The sequence below is a fragment of the Oncorhynchus gorbuscha genome, linkage group LG22 (genome assembly GCF_021184085.1).
Source record: "Oncorhynchus gorbuscha isolate QuinsamMale2020 ecotype Even-year linkage group LG22, OgorEven_v1.0, whole genome shotgun sequence".
In the NCBI taxonomy this organism is placed as follows: domain Eukaryota; kingdom Metazoa; phylum Chordata; class Actinopteri; order Salmoniformes; family Salmonidae; genus Oncorhynchus; species Oncorhynchus gorbuscha.
Window position 1 is genome coordinate 15,165,620 of NC_060194.1, and position 15,078 is coordinate 15,180,697.

The 15,078-nt window shown below is 43.9% G+C and overlaps 1 protein-coding gene across 1 annotated transcript in view; it reads left to right on the forward strand.

Annotated features, from left to right (window-relative positions):
• The first annotated feature begins 1,983 nt into the window (after positions 1 to 1,983).
• Positions 1,984 to 15,078, forward strand: part of LOC124009333 (glypican-1-like) — a 123,053-nt gene continuing 109,958 nt past the window's right edge. The window contains exons 1-2 of the mRNA XM_046321005.1: positions 1,984 to 2,134; positions 2,244 to 2,914. Coding sequence (XP_046176961.1) covers positions 2,755 to 2,914 — 160 coding nt within the window. The 5' untranslated portion in view covers positions 1,984 to 2,134; positions 2,244 to 2,754. The remainder of the gene's footprint in view (positions 2,135 to 2,243; positions 2,915 to 15,078) is intronic.

Here is a 15,078-nt window from a genome sequence, read left to right on the forward strand (position 1 = left end):
ACAGACAGACAGACAGACAGACAGACAGACAGACAGACAGACAGACAGAATGGGGGTGAGGAAAACAGATACAAATCTGTGAAACTGAAATGTAGAAAACTTTTCTGTATCCAAGACAGGTGATAAGGCAAGAGAGTATGAGTTTCTATGCATATCCCAATATTGGGATAGTTACTACTTTGATATAATATGAAACTAATCATGTTAATTTTAGAATAAAATATGTCATTTGCAACACATATTTAAGGAAAATTGAATTTTGGACTGTAAAAACTTAACATGATGAATATGAATGACGTTTACTCTCACCTGTGAGCCAAAAATAACTATCTGAAAGCCACGCCCCCAATAGGCCATGCCTTTGGATTACTCAAACGTGTTCATTTAACCATCAGTTGGGTTTTTAAACACTTTCATGCTGGGTTGATCCAGCAGCTGGGTCCTTTTTAAAGCTACAATATGTAACCTTTTGGGCGACCTGACCAAATTGACATAGAAAGGTGAGTAATAGATATGCAATTCCCATTTAAAGCAAGTCTAAGAAGTGGTAGATCTGTTCTATGTGTGATATTTTTATGCTTCCCGTTCTAAAGTTTCGTTTTTGTGTCTTTTACATTCGGTTTTGTACACCAGCTTCAAACAGCTGAATATACACTCTTTTTGGTTATGAAAAATATATATCACAGCAGTTTAGAGGTGTACAATGATTCTCCACAAAACGACTGCTTGTTTCGTCACAAACTGAAATAAGGCAAACTATTCGAATTTTTGAAACCAGGAAATGGCAGAGCGATTTCTGCAAACTGCATCTTTAATGTCATCCATAGGTTATTTTCAGGTGCTGTGGCCCCTCTGTCTCGCTCTCTCTCGTTCTGACTCTCCGCCTCCTCATTTGACTGTATCAGCACCGGAAGAGCATCATTAAAGTGACCTAGACTGGATGATCTCCGTTACTGCAATTTCACTGGACGCTCCTCTGCTGAACGCTTTCAAATAGGTATTGCTTTCAAATAGGTATTGTGGGCCACCCATGAGAGTAAATGTCATTACTTTTCATCATGTTTGTACACTGCAAGTTGACATTTCCCAAAAATATTTTTGCACGTGACATATTTCAATATACAATTAATAAGATTATTGTTTGAATATCATGTCAAAGTGGTAACTATCCAAACATTGGGACACACATACTGTAGGTACTCGAGGAACTCAACGTGTGTACATCTCATCATGTTACAGAAGTGTCACTGCTCAACCTTAACATGTGTCAACAATACAACAGGACAGATGAACCGGGATGACATTTACTCTCACGGTTGCCAAAAAGAAATATAGCAACGAAGCCACATGTCCAGTCGTCTGATCTGGCCTTGGGTTGTTGAGCTATGATCCACCACTAAGTGACCCAACTGTCTGGGCCAAAAATAATCTAACGTGTCCACTATTTACCCGGCACTTGGTTGTTTTTAACCCATCCTTCTTTTGGAGTGTACTTTACACATGCATGGATAAGTCCACATGTCCAATGTAGCCTCAGCTAATGTGTTTTCTCTATTGCATTTAATCATTCAAAAATATGTTACATTGCGTAAAACGTCCCTAAAAACGAACTTGATCTAGGAATTTAATGTAAATGTAAATGTAAATTTACCCAAGTGCCCTGGCCTGGTGCCCCGGCCTGGTGCCCCAGGGAACAGCTCACCAACCACCCAAGCCTAACTACCCATCATTAGGGGCTATTGCTGATCTCAGAACGGTTTAGCGTCCTCGTCGCCAAAACAAGGCCGTTTCGTGAGGCTGTGGCACACGCCACCAGAGGAATGGAGTCCGTTTCATTGGCCAGATCAACGGTTGGTTTGATGCAACATCCTGTGGGGAAGCTCCGTCGCAGTCACGAGCTCCGCCGTGTCCTCCAGCAGTCGGTGCCTCTCTCTTTCTCTCCATCTCCCCCTCTTTCTTTCTTTCTTTCTTTCTCTCTCTCTTTCGTCCTGACTCTCCGCCTCCTTCTCCTCATTCGACTGAGTGGCAGCGCCGGGAGAGCATCATTAACTTGAACTAGACTTAACGGTCTCCCTTACTGCCGTTTTACCGGGCTCTCCTCCGCTGAAAGCTGCCTTATGGGCTGTCATCTCCGGTAATACCATAAAGTGACGTTATTTGCCATCAATGTCACCTGTTGATTTTCTGAAATGTTGTAAATTCATGTTTTGGCTACTAATCATGTTTCTATTGCCTTTCCTCAGGTGACTGCACATTGTTAACGGAACTGTCTATGAGGAGGCGCAGATCATTTGTGTGAAATTGCTCCAGTGGTTGATTTATCTACACCGCGTCCAAAAAGGCCTGCAAGCTGCACAGAGAAGAGACGGGACTGCTCTCCCCCTACACACACACACACACACACACACACACACACACACACACACACACACACACACACACACACACACACACACACACACACACACACACACACACACACACACACACACACACACACACACACACACACACACACACACACACACACACACACACACACTCCCTCTCATTCCGTGCAGCACAGCGCAGAGACAGGACGCAGCGAACCAACCACGACAGTAATAGCGAAGCCCAAAGCAACTGAGAAGTTTTGACGAGCGCCTGCTATCGGGGCAGCGGGAGTGGATGTCTCCCGTTGTTTAGGACTTAACTCAATCACACGACACCCATCTCTCGGATTTGCACTTGACCGTGTGGCTGTACTACTGTGTGATGGATTTCGCGGTGGTTGTAGCTCTGGTGCTTTGCGCCCTGACGGTGCCGGGATTCGGGGATACCGGGAGCGGAAAAGCTCAGAGTTGTTCGGATATCCGACAGTTCTACAACGGCAATGGTTTTAGTCTGAAAGGAGTGCCCCAGTCGGAAATATCAGGTAGGTTAGCCAATCTCTGTCACTAAAATGATGCTTTGCCCACCGAATTGACTTTGTTTGTGTACGAAATATATGTAACGCCCTTGACCACCTGACCACCAGCAACTATGGAATCTTAACCGTTCTGAGAAATAGCTAACCTGGTAGTAAGTACCTGTCTGATAAAAATGATGTTCCAATAACAGAACCCCACACTTCCCATCCCCTGCAAATACACTAGGCTACTTCGGTTCACAGGTTCAGTTGATAGTTATTGTGCCTCGGGATTCCTTGTCACGCCCTTAGAAACGGTTGGCTATGTTCAGTAGTGTTATTGCGGGGATATGAATTGTCGTATATGGCAGTGGCACAAGTTAAACATGCGACATTTAAAACTATGTACATTAAATATTGTCATTTTGTAGCCCACTGAAAATATTTCAGTTTCAAATTGAACCACACCTTGGATTAATATAAACAGTAAGTCAACAAGCCCTCATTGACTTCTTATTGCGATCGGTGCCAGCGGTACTTCTTCTGATCTAGCCAGTATTGATCATGAATATCCTTCATCTTGCTGAGGAAAAAAATCTCTCTCTCTCGCTCTCTCTCTCTCTCTCTCTCTCTCTCTCTCTCTCTCTCTCTCTCTCTCTCTCTCTCTCTCTCTCTCTCTCTCTCTCTCTCTCTCTCTCTCTCTCTCTCTCTCTCTCTCTCTCTCTCTCTCTCTCTCTCTCTCTCTCTCTCTCTCTTCTCTCTCTCTTTCTCTCTCTTTCTCTCTCTTTCTCTTTCCAGGAAACTCCCGCTAGCCAGACGATCACTTGACCACAAGCATAACCGTGCAAATATGATGATACACACACTAACCTCACACACTGACTGTGTGTGTATTGCACTGTGATGTCAGAGCTAGCTCTTTTCAAAGACACAGTCACAAGTCAGCATTCAGCACAGCTGATTATATGTGTGCCTTCCCAGGAATTCACCATGCATGGGCTGTCTCAAATGGCACGTTATTCCCCATATAGTACACTACTTTTGACCAGAGTCCTATGGGTCCTGGTCAAAAGTAGTGCGCTATATATGGAGTAGGGTGCCATTTGGGACGTGACCATGGTGGTTAGTTACCACACTGTGCTGGCTCCGCAGTCCACACTCTAGCCACATTGAGAAAGCGATCACTAAATAATATACAGTAGGTTAAAGTCAGATACCATAGGGAGTAATACTTATATTCGATGCACTGGCCAACTATTTACAATTCAAAGACAATGTGCCACAACGCAGGACACTTGCAACAATAATGAATTGATAATGAACAACATGGGTGTTGTTAACCCGTGTCTATGTCTCCTCCAAACACCGGCTTCGAGGGCATTATCACTTTTTTTACAACAGGTTACCATATTCAAATAATGATTAACATATTTTCATAAAAAAATGTTATGTTGATTAATTTATTCAAACTATTTCCTACTTCCACAAGATATAGTCCCGACACAAATCTAGGGTTGCTACCCAAAGCCGGCTGGTTGTTCGTTCTATTGGTTCTGTTGCCAGAGACGCGACCCAGTCGTTCAGTCTTTTGGTTCTGTATCTATGGAAACGACCCAGTCGTTCAGCCTTTTTGTTCTGTATCTATGGAAGCGACCCAGTCGTTCAGTCTTTTTGTTCTGTATCTATGGAAGCGACCCAGTCGTTCAGCCTTTTTGTTCTGTATCTATGGAAGCGACCCAGTCGTTCAGTCTTTTTGTTCTGTATCTATGGAAGCGACCCAGTCGTTCAGTCTTTTTGTTCTGTATCTATGGAAGCTTGATAAATTGCCTGGCTGGGCTGGTGAGACAGTGGATTGCGCAGTCAGATGGAACAGAGTAAACAGGCATTTTAATGTCATAGATTTAGCCGGTGGTAACTTGTGGAATAGACACCGTCTGGAATGTGCTTTTAACCAATCAGCATTCAGGATTAGATCCAAATTTAGGCTATTGGTACATATAGTATTCCATAGATACCAATACCCATAGTTTACAGTAGTATTAGCATTATAGAGGTAATATTATGTACTTTATTCCAATGCTAATATATTTTCAAGTACTTCTCTTCCTGAAAATATCTTTACCGCTATGCTCAATCCATAGCCTAATGCTAAAGTTGATCACTCTATGGGTTTCAAACTCATAAAAGACACACCCTCCTCCACTTACCCTTGTTTTATGCCCTTAGGGGAATCCCCGCGGCAATCTTTGTCGTTGGACAAATGATTAGCCAAGCAAAGGAAGTTGGCAACGTAAACCCCTCAGCCCTCATTTTTGATCGAGTTTGCGAGTGTACAATTGTGTTCACTCCGGGGCCTGAAACTCCCCATAATTCAACTCGCGATGATTATGCATCCGCTAAGAAAAGTCTGCCAAAACTTAAAGCCAACGTTAATATGGAGAAGTCAACATACAATTGTAAGTCAAAACAAATGTAAATAAGTTAGAAATTGTGCTACTAATTACACGTGACGGCACAAACCCGTATTATAAAATGAATGCTGGTTTTGTTTGGTTAGCTTTTGGAAACGTTAACTTGCTCACATAACTTTCCCCGACGTCACAATTATACATTGTCATTTTCAATTGACCTGATATAGTAGGATGGCTAACATTCACTGTCTGCGGATGCCTTTGTCTTCTAGCCAAAATATGCAACGCAATCATTATAATGGACTGTAGCGCATATAAGCCACACGCAGCAGTTCCATGATGACTGAAAACACAACCGTGGGATGAACGAGTGACACATTCCCGGGCAAGAGCGGTCCGTTTAAAAAAAAATGAATTCATTCTTCCCCCGCCCTTTGCCCTGCCAGTGTCAACTCGTCAGACGTCGTGATACGTCCTCAGAATTCTCTACTTAATTTGAGGGCTGAGGGGAGAAGGTGTGTTTTTTTCTAAGTGCTTGGAATGCAGCCACTATGTGATTGTGATTGCTTACAGGAGTCATGTGATGTGATAGATAAAATGGGAGGGTGAAGTGATTGTAATGTTGCTGTGTTGACATGTGGAGAGAGATGTAATGTGGTGAACGTGTCAGTGGCCATGCATCATAAAGCCGGGAGGTCGCTGTGCTAATGGGACAGTCTTAATCAAGTTGATTAACCGTGTAAATCAATGGGCGGATTTTACGCCAGTGACAACCCCTCTTTCTTTGAAATGTCTAATCCTTAGGGTGTCGAGAACAAATCTGTCTTGACAGTACGTGATTTATTTCTTATTTTTGGTGCTGTGGACTTTACTCTAGTCTGAGGTCAGAGAGAGAGAGAGATCAGATGAGTGAGATTGTGGGAAAGAGAGTGAGATTGTGGGAGAGAGAATGAGGGAGAGATGAGAGGAAGAGAAAGAAAGGAGGAGAGAGACTGCAACAGAGTGGGCAAGGGAGTGAGAGAGAAACAAAGAGAAGAGTAGGAGTGAGAAAGACAAACAGAGAGAGAGAGAGAGAGAATGGGAGAGATAGTTTATATCAGTGCCCTCCATGCTAACAAAAATAACGTCTTTCTCTGGCAAATTAAACAGCTCAGTGAAGTAGTCTCCCAATTATGAGACACCTGAATGTTACATCATGGCCATTCTTTCTTCCCAGGCAGGGACAGTAAGACTGTGGGCTTGATCAGACTAATGTATTGTCTGAGGCTGGTTCAAGGTTGCACACCAAGTCCATCATTGTGATTCACTCTGGGAGAGAGAGGAGAAGGAGTGGTTCAAATCAAATCAAATGTATTTATAAAGCCCTTCTTACATCAGCTGATATCTCAAAGTGCTGAACAGAATCCCAGCCTAAACCCCCAAACAGCAACCAATTCAGGTGTAGAAGCACAGTGGCTAGGAAAAACTCCCTAGATAGGCCAGAACCTTGGAAGAAACCTTCACACAGGACACCGGATAAGACAGGAGAAATACTCTAGATATAACAGACTGACCCTAGCCCCCCGACACATAAACTACTGCAGCATAAATACTGGAGGCTGAGACAGGAGGGGTCAGGAGACACTGTTGCCCCATCCTATGATACCCCCGGACAGGGCCAACCAGGCAGGATATTACCCCACCAACTTTGCCAAAGTACAGAGGCAGAGAATCCCAGTGGAGAGAGGGGAACCGGCCAGGCAGAGACAGCAAGGGCGGTTCGTAGCTCCAGTCCCTTTCCGTTCACTGTCACACCCCTGGGCCAGACTACCCTCAATCATATGACCCACTGAAGAGATGAGTCTTCAGTAAAGACTTAAAGATTGAGACCGAGTCTGGTTATAAGGAGCTGGTGGCTGGGTCTCAATACTGTAATATGGACGCCTTTGCTTTTACTGTTTCTTGTTTGTCATCATTAGGACCTGGAGTTTTTCCTGGTCAGGTCATGGGGTAGGAACAGGGAAATCTCCTGTCCTTATTCTTTATCTCTGGTTGGTGAAGGGACTAGAATAGGTTTCCACCATGTTGCTTAGACCTGGCAGGTGTTGTCAGATCATTGATTGTGGAGTAAAGGACACAAGGAAAGGAGGGTAGTTAATACTATTTCAGACACAGCCGCTCTCCTTCTCAGTTTTGATTGGAAGAGGCATCGTCAGATGACAGGATAGGCAGCATAGTCGTGAGCAGTGGGTTAGTAGATGTTATGACGAGTCCACTTTCCACATTACGGACCTAGTAAAAACACTGAAATACACATGTAAGTAATACTGTAAATAATAATTACATATCAATAAATCCTACTTTAGTGTGTATTTCTAGTGTTACTAGCCTACTGTGTAAGATTTATGTAATGTAAAGTGCACATTATCATGCCTGATTATCATCACAGATGTTCACTGTGTTTACTGTGAGGGGAGGTAATGATTTTGTGTGGATCATTCCTCATCACACACACACACACACACACACACACACACACACACACACACACACACACACACACACACACACACACACACACACACACACACACACACACACACACACACACACACACACACACACACACACACACACACACACACACACACACACACCCTGTCCCTCTTTCTCATTACCCTCATGATGGCTTAACGATTGTTTTGTCTTTGAGAAGATGACATTATGACGTTTATCAAACTGATCGACGGAAATTAATGAGATTTCAGACCTGGATTCATCAAAGCTGTCATTGGGTGTCTGGTCTATTTTGTTTAGCCCTAAGTCACCTCTGGTGTTACTTGATGTAACCTTGTCTTTGTTGTTTTTATGCCATTCTTCAAGCACTTATGCCCTGGCTATCACTAAACAAAAGTGTTTGGAAGGCTAAATGCAATTGTCAGCTTTTCAGGATAGCGCCCCTTAGCCTTGGGAGAGGTGTGTGTGTGTGTGTGTGTGTGTGTGTGTGTGTGTGTGTGTGTGTGTGTGTGTGTGTGTGTGTGTGTGTGTGTGTGTGTGTGTGTGTGTGTGTGTGTGTGTGTGTGTGTGTGTGTGTGTGTGTGTGTGTGTGTGTGTGTGTGTGTGTGCATGCCTTTGAGCAACAAGATGTCATAGTTTTCCTTTGAAATTCAACGTATTATGGAAGAATAGCTATTTTTGACGCATTAGTTCTGCATGGTTACAGGGTTAATTCCACATGTTTACAGGGTTAAAACAGAAACAACTTAAAAAGGTTAACAGTTTAGGTATTCATTCCAAGTGGTTACGGTTAGAGCTATGGTTTGGGGAAGGCTTAACAGAATTGTTCAACTTCATATTCATCATCTCCGGCACCACCCCAACATCAATGTAAGGACAGACGCTGGGAGACAAGAAGCAAGTACAGGGAGTGAACATTTAATAAACAACCGACATGAAGCAGAACACGGACAGAGTCTGGACAGGGAAAACAAAACGACAATAACGCTGACACGGGGATGAAACAGAGGAACAGGCAGATATAGGGAAGGCATTCAAAACGTGAAGGAGTCCAGGTGAGTCCAATGAGCGCGGATGCGTGTAATGATGGTGACAGGTGTGTGTAATAATGGGCAACCTGGCTCCCTCGAGCGTCAGAGAGGGGGAGCGGGGGCAGGCGTGACAGTGCCCCCCCCCCTCCGGGGTGCCGCGCTGCGTCCCACCTGGCAAGCCTGACGGGCCGGCCGAGGCATGGGCGCTGGACAAGCCGGCTGATGCGTAGAAGCCCGACGAGCCGGCTAAGGCGTGGGATCCTGACGAGCCGGCTGAGGCTTGGGAGCGTGACAAGCCGGCTGAGACATAATGTGGGGTGGGAGCCTGCCGAGCCACCGAGGCAAGGAGACCTCTCGAGCAAGCTAAGGCATGGGAATCCCGATGAGCCAGCTGAGGCGGTTCAATCGGTGGTGGCACCCGGACCCGACGTCACCAACAAAATCAAACAAAAACTCCCTGGTGCTTCAAATTGTGGTGTCACCACAACGACAATATCACTGACACGGGAATGTAACAGAGGAACAGACAGATATAGGGAAGGAAATCAAAAGGGAAGGCAATCAGAAGGAGTCCAGGTGAATCCAATGAGCGCTGATGCGCGTAATGATGGTGACAGGTGTGCGTAATGATTGGCAGCCTGGCGCCCTCGAGCGCCAGAGAGAGGGAGCGGGAGCAGGCGTGACTATCAACATATGTAAAAATGTCTTGTTTTTATGTTTTTCCGTAAAAAAAGAGAGAGAAAGATAACTGTTTCCAATGACATCATCAACCAATTTGTAGAAAATTAGTAGGCTAGCCCACTCACAATTGGTCAAAATCACAAGATGCACAATGATGATGTAATTGGAAACACATAGCTCGTTTCCCTTTAACCTTTTACTGCAGTGGGCTAAATTTAGGGTCACACAAGGTCAAACAAAAGTATAAACCTCCTCACAAGAAGACACCTGTACCATGTCAGATAGAGTAGAACTGTATTATATTTTGAGTTTGCATCCCAGTATTACACTTTCTATACATGACAGAAGACGGAAATATAACAAAACCGTTGGACATAGAAACACCGGACTTTCGGAAGTAAAAAATAAATACATGTTTATTAATGGTGAAATCCTGAAAAATATTATGAACATTCCATCCATGAGGTCCACTAGAGGGCACTTCTGGTCATGTGACTGCAGGAAAGGGCTACAACAAAATAATACAAAACGACGTGTTTGGTATCATCAGTATTCATCGTATCTCCACGGCGTTCTAGAGCATTGTGAGCTGCCGTAGCGCAGTGGTCTAAACGGCGCTCTCCGAGCATCATGAGTTCGTGCCCGAAGCAAGGCCTTTTTTGTTGTTGTAAGCGACTAGGAAGTCATATATTGACGTTCTTAGGACCTTTTCAAACGTCCGAAATCGCCGTCTATTTCCAGTGACCAGCCTGTCCGTGCGTGTTTGTGTATGCGCAAGCTCGTGTGTGTGTCTGTGGTGTGAAGCATGAAGGAACAACACACACACTCCCAGTGGGCAGCTCAATTTCACCTCTTAGACTGGGGGCTAATGATATGCTAATCGTGTCTGTGTGTCTGCTGCCCTTACACACTGCTCTCAGCCCAGAGGTTAAATACAGACATTTGGAACACTGCACACTGGCGCAACAATGAGGACCAGCTGACGACTCAAAACTAGTCAACTACAACATGCTATGAGGAAAATGCTATTAAGTATTGTAGCCTACACCTGCATTGCTTGCTGTTTGGGGTTTTAGGCTGGGTTTCTGTACAGCACTTGGAGATATCAGCTGATGTACGAAGGGCGATATAAATACATTTGATTTGATTTGATCGTAGAGCTTTTAAACTACTGTAAAATGTATTTTGAAGGAAGATTTCCTCAACTGACTCTCCCTTCTCTTTTGTGAGTGAGGATTGCTTACACTCTTTGACAAAAAAGGTGCTAAGTCGAGCCATGTAGGGGGAACTCTCTTGGTGCCAGATAGAACAAATGATTTACTATGTGTATTCACTAGATGACTGAAAGGGGGCGCTGTTCAGGTGTCACCATCCGCCATTATATTACTCCTCATAAGGAACAGCCTCCATAGGAATTCATGGGAAATTACAGTATTTCAATGTAATGGTTCAAAAACACATGCATTTAAGTATGTTGTTGTTGTGGGGACTGAAACATAAGAACTCTATATAAAACATTTTCCATTTGTATTGAAAAATTATGAGCATCCGTTTTGTGAATACAATACCATGTATTGTTTAAAAAAATATATATATTAGTGTCTGTAAGGGAAAAAACCCAACGTATTTATCTACCCAAACCTGTAGCTATTGAAATGAAACCACGTAGCTTCGCTCTACACGACAAAGCAAACACAGTGATGGAGAAGTTCATGTATAATCCCATATTAACATGTTTTCAATACTGCTGACCAATTTAAGATCAATCTGATTTGAAGTTACTGCCCCATGAAGCCAGTAAAGTCTTGATCAATAAAGTACAATAAACCTAGGAACAGGTCCATTTTACATTCGCATCACTTAGCAGACACTCTTATCCAGAGCGACTAGGGTTAAGTGCCTTCCTCAAGGGCACAGGTAGATCTTTCACCTAGTCAGGTCTGGGATTTGAACCGGCAAACTTTCAGTCAACGCACTTAATCGCTAGGCTACCTGCCACCGTCACACACGGACTGAAAAACACTGTTCACCGGGGCCCTTGTTGTATACATGGTGTCGCGTGGTACTTGGCTGGCTGCTAACGTTTTATACCACTGACTGTAACTCCTGAATCAACAGTAGAAATGTTACACCATCTACCATATAACACGCGGCTGGTTCAATCATACTCCCTCCTATTCTGCCACTCTCACAGACTTGAAATATCACAGAAAGCACGCAACAATAAAAATAAAAGCTTATTCAGACTCAGAAGGGGTTGTTCTCTGTAGAACCCTTCACACTTTCCAAAGAATCGCCAAAGAACACTTTCTTCCAAACAGGGTTCTTAGGATGTTAAAGGTTAAAGGTTAAAACAAACTTTACCTTACAAAGAGCCCTCGCCTTCCAGAAATGGCCCCTCAGATGAAAACAGAGTAAAACCCTATCCGTCTGCAAAGAACCCCTTTTTTCCCCCTAAGTGTACTTGATTTCAAGATAAGGATTAATGAGGACCATTTGAAGGTTAATGTTAGCATATGGCAATGTGTTCGGCTATAGACATCTGATAGATAGATGTGTGTTAGATAAAAGGACCTGTGCTATCTCACTGTCTGTCTAGCAATAAATCCTTCAGCAGTTCAAAGTCTGTGAGCTGGGCGTTGATGTGTGTGAACATGGGTGTTTGAGCATGTGTGTGTGTGTGTGCGTATGTTTGTCAGTCTCGTAATAAATCCTCAGCAGTTGAAAGTCAGCATGCTGCTGTGCATTGTGTGTGTGTGTGTGTGTGTGTGTGTGTGTGTGTGTGTGTGTGTGTGTGTGTGTGTGTGTGTGTGTGTGTGTGTGTGTGTGTGTGTGTGTGTGTGTGTGTGTGTGTGTGTGTGTGTGTGTGTGTGTGTGTGTGTGTGTGTTGAGACTGTCTGGTGGACGTGCAGGAGTTGTTAAAATGCTGGTGTCAATAGTCAAGTCTCTTGAAGCATTAAGCCGTGATGGTGTGCCGGGAGCATGAAACAGACCACCGTGTGTTTGATGTTCTCCAGAGGGGAACACAGGAGGTTGGGGAGCCCTGCTCTGCCTGGCCCTGTACCTTGGCCAGGCTCTGGCCTGGATATCGGGGAAGAGAAGACAGGAGGAAGAGAGAAGGGGGAAGAGGAAGAGGAGGTGGACGATCCTTGATTGGTCCAGCTCTATGTTCCACATTGGCGAAGAGAGAGGATAGGGGGAATAGATGAAGAGGAGGGGTGAAGAAATGTTGTTTGGCATTGCTCTGGTGTTCTTTAACAAAAGAAAGAGGTTATGGAGGTGGTACATTTAATTTAATAAGTTGGTCAAGTTGTTTTTTAGTTGGTCATACCAAGGATTATTTAGCTAGTTGATTTGGAATTTGAAGACCTCTTAAAGGTATCAAAAAAATAAATAAAACAAATATTGGGTTAACATTGAATTTGGCATTACTGCTATTAGCCAATAGAAACGCACTGAATAAGGGATTCACTACATAGGCAAAAAATAAAAATCTAAAGGAAGTTTGTTCTGAAGTGTCCTATATCTGAGAGATACAGTGCATTCGGTAAGTATTCAGACCCCTTGCCTTTTTCCCACATTTTGTTACGTTACAGCTTTATGCTAAGGGTTAAAAAAAAAAACTCATCAATCTACACACACAATACCCCATATGACAAATCAAAAAACAGGTTTTTAGAAATGCTTGCAAATGTATTAAAAATGGAAAAACAGAAATGCCTTATTTACATAGGTTTTCAGACCCTTTGCTATGAGACTCGCAATTGATCTCCATTGATCAACCTTGAGATGTTGATCCAACTTGATTGGAGTCCACCTGTGATAAATTCAGTTGATTGGACTTGATTTTGGAAAGGCACACACCTGTCTATATAAGGTCCCACAGTGACAGTGGATGTCAGAGCAAAAACCAAGCCAGGATGTCGAAGGAATTGTCCATAGAGCTCCGCGACAAGATTTAGTTGAGGCACAGATCTCGGGAAGGGTACCCAAACATTTATGCAGCATTGAAGTTCCCCAAGAACACAAGAGTTTGGAACCACCAAGACTCTTCCGAGAGCTGGCCGCCCGGCCAAACTGAATCGGGGGTGAAGGGCCTTGGTCAGGGAGGTGACCAAGAACCCAATGGTCACTCTGCCAGGGCTCTAGAGTTCCTCTGCGGAGATGGGAGAACCTTCCAGAAGGACAACCATCTCTGCAGCACTCAGCCAATAAGGCCTTTATAGTGGAGTGGACAGACGGAAGCCCCTCCTTAGTAAAAGGCACATGACAGCCCGCTTGAAGTTTGCCAAAAGGCACCTAAAGGACTTTCAGACCATGAGAAACAAGATTATTTGGTCTGTTGAAACCAAGATTGAACTCGTAGGCCTGAATGCCAAGCGTCACGGCTGGAGGAAACCTGGCAGCAACCCTACGGTGAAGCATGGTGGGGGCAGCATCATGCTGTGTGGATGTTTTTCAGCGGCAGTGACTCCGGGGATGAGTCAGGATCGAGGGAAATATGAACTGAGCAAAGTACAGAAAGATCCTTGTTGAAAATCTTCTCCAGAACACTCAGGACCTCAGACTGGGGCGAAGGTTGCCCTTCCAACAGGACAATGACCCTAAGCACACAGCCAAGTCAATGTAGGAGTGACTTTGGGACAAGTCTCTGAATGTCCTTGAGTGACCCAGCCAGAGCCCGGACTTGAACCCGATCGAACATCTCTGGAGAGACCTGAAAATAGTGACGCTCCCCATCCAATCTCACAGAACTTGAGAGGATCTGCAGAGAAGAATGGGAAAAACTCCCCAAATACAGGTGTAGCCAAGCTTGTAGCGTCATACCCCAGAAAACTCAAGGCTTTAATCACTGCCAAAGGTGCTTTAACAAAGTACTGAGTAATGGGTCTGAATACTTGATATTTAATTTTTTATTTTTAATAAATTAGCAAAAATGTCTAAAAAGAGTTTTTGCTACGTCATTATGGGGTATTGTGTATAGATTGACTCAAGAAAAGAACGAAACAATTTTAGAATAAGGCTATAACAAAAATGTAGAAAAAGTCAAGGGGCCTGAATACTTTCCAAAGGCACCGTATAAGAAAGATCAAGAAACTATTTATATATTTTGTTGACATGTATTTATCCCCTTATATTAGGCACTAAACTATCTCCATATATACTTCCATTAATTTCTTTCATCGGTCTTTTGAGGCTTCTGGGCATCCTAGAGCAAAACGGAGGACACCTTCGTGTAGGCCAAACTGATAGGACGCTACAGATGTTTTGTGAGAAGACCGATTTTTCGGGTGGTCTGACAAACACCCCTCTAGCTACCTTTCACCGCAGATGCGGAAGGGCGATACCGGCGGATGCGGTGGATTGAGACGCAGCCCATGAAACAACATAAAAAACAGATATCTCTAGCTTAAACAGACAGAGCTTGCTGGGGATTTGTTATTATGTGAATTAGATTCCCACAGGCCGTGGAAATGGTAGGCTAAAGGTTAACTGACAAGTGGCCTGTGCAAAGCTGGACACCTCAAGGTCTGCTACTGTTCTCCCCTATTTGTTTTCTCTTCTATTCTCC